At 39.1% G+C, this 7,656-nt stretch overlaps 1 protein-coding gene across 1 annotated transcript; it reads left to right on the top strand.

Annotated features, from left to right (window-relative positions):
• Positions 1-4,085: 4,085 nt before the first annotated feature.
• On the top strand, positions 4,086-5,483 carry LOC123270092. The gene has a single exon (XM_044736025.1). It carries the CDS (start codon positions 4,086-4,088, stop codon positions 5,481-5,483), a length of 1,398 nt encoding a protein of 465 aa, XP_044591960.1.
• Positions 5,484-7,656: the final 2,173 nt, after the last annotated feature.

The raw sequence follows: 7,656 nt of genomic DNA on the forward strand, positions 1-7,656 counted from the left end.
AAGTCACCTTTTTTGGGTATCAGTACGGTTCGCCCTTCTACGAGCCAGTCTGGAATCGGTTCGTCAGCTCTAATGTAGGATGTAAATATACGGGCCAAATGTTATTATTATTATTATTATTATTATTATTATTATTTTATCATTTTCAAATTATTGAGTATTGAGGATTAGATTTGAATTTATAATTATCTCAATTACAAAAAAATGTAAAAATTCATGTAAAATTAAAGTTTCAATTGATAATTTAGTTTGTTAATCTAAGCCAAAGAATATTTGCGGCTTATTTATATAAAATTTTATTGATGCTGCTAGATATTGTACGATAAGTGATACTTTAATCCTTTAAACGATTTATATTAAAACTTTATAAACATTCAATTTCCGCGGGAAAAATACATCTTTTGATTTGAAAATTTTTCTTAATATATATTATTATTATGCTTTACTTGTACACCTCTCGGTTTTTACAAGGCTGATTCCTCTTTTTCTCCTAGCTCTACGCTTTTTCTATTTCTCATATTGGACCTCAGCAAATCCCACCCGACACTTCATTTCTACTTTTAATTTTTGCGGCTGTGGACCGACTTGTGCTTTCTGTACCGTATTCACCCTGAACCTCACCTTCTCAGGCTGTTGGAACAGAATCATGGGGAAACCACAGAGAAAACCCATGATAGTACAGTCGGAGCTGGGCTAAGTCTACAGTGATTGATAAGAAACTCTTCTTTTTCGACCACTGGAGCATTAGGCCCCTCTCCTAGTGTGCAGAGATCCCTCGCGCTAGCCAACGCTGACTAAAGTGGTCACCCATTCAAGTTGTTGCTTAAATGTGTGATCGCCCAAGTCAGACGTGTGCCACCCGGCTATCTCTGCCACTTCCAGAGGCTGGCAACGTAACGTAACGCACATATTTTTAATTATAATCACTGAAAAATATTAATGCATGCTTGGATCGAACGCGGGTCCCACTCTTTTGAAAAGCGAGCACCGAGCCGACCAGGCCATTGCCAGCCTTTTTTTCTTAATATAAAATCCCTGGAATCAATTATTAAACAACTTTCCATATGTATTTTTCTAAATGTATTTTCTTCTAATTCAATTGCATTTATTAACTAGAGTCAATACTTATAAGAGCTAGAATTGTTTGATTTTGCTTTCTTCGGAAAGTTCAGCTGATCAAGATCTGAGTAATTCTGTTCGAGCAATGTACAGATACTACAAACGTCTTGATGATTGTTGCCTGTAGGTGGCACTACTTGTTAATTGAGCGAAGTTTGAAACGATGATATTCCTTACATAATACGAATATTATTTATAAGTTTACGAATTGTGATCTTTACTAACATCAATATGACAATGACTTTAAATAATAAAAAAAATAATAATAATAAAGATGATATTGAAAATAATTTTAATGGTCACACTGAATTGATGATAAATATAATAGTAATGATGATATTTATTATTATTATTACTATTATTATTATGTTATTGAGCTCCAGATTATTCAATTTAAATTAATAATTCCTTTAATTATCATTTTTAACTTCCCGCTAAGAAAATCGAAGATTTTCAAGAATCGGGAAGTTATTGTTTTCACCCTATTTTACGAAAATAGAGTTTTTATCGAATCTCGACGTTTCGAGGTCCATAGGAAGCTTCTCTGACTATTCCCGCGATGGTGTGTGAGTGTGTGTGTTGTGTGTGTGTGTGTGTGTGTGTGGATGTATTTAAACCTCTCGTAACTTTTGAACAGCTTGACCGATTTTATCGCGGTTGTTGCCATTCGAAAGGGCTTGACCAAACTTAGATTTCCAATACACCTTAGATTGATTCGGACCAGTAGATTTTGAGAAATCGCAAAAAAACTATAAAAAAAAATTTTTTCGAAAAAGGTTTTTTTGGAATAACATTTAAACGGCTTTACCGATCAATTTCAAAAACTAATCAGCTCTTAACATCAAAAAACCACATCGATCGCTGCCAGTTTGGTACAAATCGGTTAATTCGTTCGTGAGTTATCTTTGACGAAAGAAAACCGAAAAAAGCGTTTTTTCGGAATTACTCCGAATTTTTCCACTCTGTCAATATAAACTCAAACATTTTTTATAAAGCTTAAAAAACTGCGTCAAATGCTACCAACCGTGTGAAAATCAGTTCATTCATTCAAAAGTCATTGCGATTTGAAAATTAAAAAAATAGTGTTTAATCAAACTTCCATAAAACTTTTGAGCTCGAAGAGCTCAAAAGCATACAAAAGCTATTTTTTTGAGCTTGGAGAGCTCAAAATAATATACAAATTGTATTTATGAGCTTGAAGAGCTCTAAAACGTCATAAGTGCAATTTCAAGCATTTAGGTATAGAATTGGCGGGAAGTTGCAGGGATGGCCTTCAGGGTCAACCGTATTCCTAATTTTTTTTTAATCAAATACACAATTTTTTTAATAAATTAGTAAATTAATAAATGTATGAATGGATGTATGTATGGATATATGTATGTATACAGGGATGTATACAGAGTATAGTACAGAGCGGACGTTATTTTTTCTATCTGATTGCTGGTGGCTTTTTGTCTACTATTTTGCTTATTGTCTGACTTTGGGTTGTTTATTGTTGAAGTGTGGATTATTGTGAGTATTTTGTGATATTAATCTCTACAGTGGAGAGTGTAGTTCTTTAGTTTTAATTAAAACATTTATTGCGTTTTTGGATTGAGGTTGTGTTTTCTGCGGGGCACGTTTTCTCTTGCTGCTTATTGACTGCATTGTGCTGCCATCTAGCGGTGTCTGTTGCAATGACTGCTTATTGTGTGATCTGTGTTCGCGGTATTACCGACGTGTCAGCTTTGATTCAAACTAAGGCTGAATGTAAGCATTATTATCACGACTCTTGTGTAAAAATTCGTTGTAATTTGCCGAGTAAGTCGCTAGCTGCTGCGAAGATTGTAAACAAGTGTCCGGTCTGTGTTCCGGATGTCTCTGACATCTTGAATAAGATTAATGAGCGACTGAGCAGTGTTGAGAAGATTGACGTGATAACCAAGAAGCTTGAGGGTATCAATGTTGATGAGATCAATGAGATCAGTGCTAAGCTCGAGCAAATTGGTAAGATTGGCGACATCGGCATGAAAGTGGATGGGATGGTGGCTAAGGTTGATGGTTTCGTGAAGTCTATCGCGTCAGTCGAGGGAAAGATTGATCACTTGAGTCTTGAGTGTAACTCGCTGAAGATTACAGTTAAAGAGCTTCAGGAGCGCTTGATTGAAGTTGAAAAGGGCCAGCCTGGTCTCTCTGCTGACCTTGCTGAAGAGATTAAGGGTGCTGCGCAGAGGGTGTGCGATGGTAGTCTCGAGTTGAGAACGCTGCAGCTTGAATCTCAATTGCTAGCTGATGAGATTACAATTGGTGGGCTTCCAGAGGGGCGCGGTGAAAGACTTATGGACACATTTACGTTATTTACCACTGCTATTGGAGTTCAGGTTGCTGAGAGAGATGTGGTTAAACTGGAGCGGCTTGGAAGGGCTGGTGCTATGAATCGCAATGTACACGTTAAGTTCGGCAGTCAGAGGTTTGTTGATGAGGTTATGAAGAGTGTAAGGAGTAATCCTGTGAAGCTGGGTGCTGTAATGCCTAAAGCGCAAGTTCCTGATGCTCCTGTGTATGTTCATAGGCGTTATCCCTCTTCTCTTTACAAGCTTCGTGCTGATGTGCGTAAGGCTTATCCTAGGATCCAGGCTAGGAGTGTCTGGATTTCTTTTGCGTGTGTTAACGTCCGGTATGCGGAAGATAAGCCTCCAGTGAAGCTGTTACCTTCAACGGGAGTAGGTCCTTTGCGGGGTCTGCTTGATTAACAGCGAGTTCCTCCCTCGGTATCATCATCATCATCACCTGGAGGCGTGTCTGACATTGTGGTTGGCACTCTGCGACCTCTGTTCAATAAAAAGTGTTTGAGAGGGTGTCATGTTAACGCTCAATCGTTAAGGAATGAGCGTCATTTAGAGATTTTTAAAGAATATTTTCGTGTGAATAAGTATGATGTCATTGCTGTGTCTGAGACTTGGTTAAATCATCTAATATCTGATGATATGGTGTACCTGCCGTCGTTTGTGCTTCATCGTCATGACCGGTGCCTGCGGAGCGGTGGTGGAGTTGCTCTCTATGTCAGGGATGACCTGATGTCTAAGTGTGTATTGTCCTCTACGAATCTAGTAGATAAGCATCCAGAGTATTTGTTTGTTGAAGTTTCAGGATCATCTAAGGAGCGAATCTTGGTAGGATTTGTTTACAAGCCCCCTAATACTGGTCATCTTGATGATTTGGAGGATGATCTTGAAGCTGCTGTTGCGACCTACAGAAATATAATTATTATGGGCGACTTCAACTCTGATTTGAGCTCCAGGAACTTCTACGGTGATCAGCTGCGTAGACTATGTGTTAGTTTTAATCTGAATATCGTTCCATATGAGACGACGCATCACCTTCAGAACTCTGATACGTGGCTTAATGTCTGTGTTGTTGATGATGCTGCTAAGATCCTGTCTACTGAGCAATCTGCCCAGCCGTTTTTGTCTGATCATGATTTAATATCTATTGAGTATAACTATAAGGTAGAGCAGCAGAAATTGAGGAGCTTTACATATCGGAGCTGGCATAGTATTGATGATGAACTACTGGAACGGCTGTTTAATGAGGTTAACATTGAGGATATGGAACTGCAAGCGTCTGTTGAGGATATGAATGTATGGTTTCATCGGCAGCTTCGTGATATTATTGATGCTGTTGCTCCTGAGAGAATGATCAGCCCTCGTCGCCCCCCAGCGCCGTGGTTTACTAGCTACATCAGGGATCTTCCGGCTCGTCGTGACAAGCTGTATAGGATCTTCAGGAGAACTGGCTATGCCTATAAGGAGTATACTGATGTGCGGCGTTTGGTGAAGCAGCGAATAAGTGAAGCTAAAAAGCGCTATTTTGATAGTCAATTAAGTTCTGTGAAAAGTGCACAAGCCATGTGGAACGATCTGCGTAGGCTTGCTCTGATAAAGCGTAAGGGTGCTCGGTCTGCTATTGGAGTGGATTTGAATGAGTTAAATGACTATTTTGTACAGTCGTCTGGTTGTTCTGTGCTTAAGGTTGATGAGTCTGATATTACAACTCACTACGGTGGCAATGATAATGTATGTTTTAGTTTCTCGGAGCTTGATGATAATGTTGTTAAGAGGGCAATAATGCGGCTTACTTCCAATTCTGTTGGCCCCGATAATTTTCCAATTAAAGCCTATAAATGTTTGCTTTCATTTGTGTTGCCATTTGTGACACTACTTTTTAATAGTTCGTTAAATTCAGGCGTATTTCCGAAAGATTGGAAGTTATCGCGTATTGTCCCGATACCAAAGAGGTTGAATGCGGAGGTGTGTGCAGATTTTCGGCCAATATCGCTGACAAGTAACTTGTCAAAGGCACTTGAGCGCTGTGTGCATGATTAAATTGTTAAGTATGTTACTGAGAATAATTATATAGATGAGTATCAGATGGCCTTTAGGAAGGGTTTGAATACGCAGACTGCGGTCATCAAGCTCTGCGATGACATTCGGTCGGCTATAAATGAGTCTAAAGTCACTGTGGCTGTTTTCTTTGATCTGAGTAAGGCTTTTGATTCTGTTAATCATATAAGACTACTACGTAAATTAATATTGATGAACTTTTCTGATGATGCAATTGTGTGGATCAGGTCTTACTTGACTCAGAGAAAGCAGCAGGTGTTCGCAGATGGGTGTGCGTACTCTTGGAGGAATGTGCTTAATGGTGTGCCGCAAGGGAGTGTGCTAGGCCCTTTATTGTTCTCACTCTATATTTCGGATCTCTCTTAACGACTGCGCTGTCGATACTTGCTTTATGCTGATGATTTAGTGATATACTTGTCTTGTGATTTGGAACATGTTAATGATTGTGTTGCTGCGCTAAATGCAGAGATAGTTGACATTGTTAAGTGGTGCAATATTAATTATCTTAAGTTGAATGCGTCAAAGACCAAAGCTATAATTTTTGGTAGTAATTTTAAAATCAATAGTAATAGCTGTAAGTATGCTGATTGCATTCGAGTAGATAACTGTATTATTCGCTACGACACAGTTGTTAAGTATCTTGGCGTTTTGATTGATTGTACTCTTTCGTGGGATTGTCAGGTTACAGAAGTGTGCAATCGGGCGATGCGGGTGCTAGCGCAGTTGAAGGTAAATAATGAAGTCTTCAATGAGAAATTGCGTATAAAGCTTGTCACCACGCTGATATTTCCGGTGTTTGACTACTGTTGTGTAGGTTACTGTAACATTAGCAATAGTTTGCAGGTGCGGCTGCAGCGTAAAATGAACTCCTGTGTTCGCTATATTTTTAGGGTTTCAAGGGCTGAGCATATTACGCCGTACTTTAAGAGGCTGGGATGGTTGAAGTTGAGTGACAGGAGAAATTATTTCATGGCATGCCTTTTTATAAAGAAATATGTATGGGCTACCGACAATTGTTCAGATGTAATTTGGAGTTTTTGCCGGTAGCTTTGCGGAGGGGTGATGTAAGGGAGGATTATTTACGCCTGCCTAGATCTAATTGTCGGATATTTGAGAACTCTTTTCTTATCCGCGGGATACGCATTTGGAATGCGCTACCCCCAGAAGTAACTAAAGCTGAAAATTATGAACTGTTCCGTAGTGCGTGCTATAATTATTATTTGCAAAAGTATTAATTTATGATATTGAGCTTTGATTGTCATTATTGTATGCTGCTGTGCCTTGAGTGATATTGAATGATATTAGTTTTGCTTAACTGTGCTATTACCAGGTTTTTTGGCAACTTGTCTCATATCTACCACGATTATAATTTATAATTTATAATTCACGTTATTATTTCATTATAATATGTTTATATTTTATTATTTTCAATTTATGTAATTACATGCTCTGTATTTTACACTGATTATAATGTATAATTATGATGGTCCTGAGGGAGCTAAGGCTCTAGGGTCAATAAAGTTTATTATCTATCTATCTATCTATGTATTCTTGTGTGTGTGTGTGTTTTTTTTTTTTTTTTTTTGTAAAGAGGTACGAAAAAAAGATCTTCAAAAGACACCGGTATCGTTAACTCTGCCGCCCATCTTCCGGCAGCTATCGATAGTCGGTAGTGTGGAGATTTTTACCCACTAAAAAAAACATTCCTCTTCCCCTTTCCCCTAGATGGTACGGGGAGGACTGGATTGGAACCGCGTTAGCATTACTTCAATCCAGTCGTGCTGCGTCTCACGACGCCTACTCCTGGCTACTGGTCCCTTTCTGCGATTTTGTCTTTCAGGAGGTGCTGTGCATAAACCGCAACAGCTGACCAGTTTTCCTCTTGTTTGATCATATAGGTCACCAAGCTTGAGGGGGAGAGCCTGGTGCCTATGATCTCTTCGGTGCTTCTTCTGTAGTCCTTCCATCGAGCACACTCGAAGAATGTGTGGTCGGTGTCGTCAATTTTATCTGGGCAGTATTTGCACGTTGGTGTGCTGTGCAAACCCATCTTGAAAAGATAGGCATTGAACTGCCCATGTCCCGTCAATAGCTGGGTCAGGAAGAAGTCCGTATCCCCGTGCTTCCGAGAGAGCCAGACGTTGATGTTTGGGAT

This window comes from Cotesia glomerata, linkage group LG8, assembly GCF_020080835.1.
Source record: "Cotesia glomerata isolate CgM1 linkage group LG8, MPM_Cglom_v2.3, whole genome shotgun sequence".
NCBI lineage: Eukaryota > Metazoa > Arthropoda > Insecta > Hymenoptera > Braconidae > Cotesia > Cotesia glomerata.

What these genes read in the sequence shown, in the direction of transcription:
- LOC123270092 (XM_044736025.1), top strand. Translation starts at nt 4,086, where the DNA reads ATGGTGTACCTGCCGTCGTTTGTGCTTCATCGTCATGACCGGTGCCTG.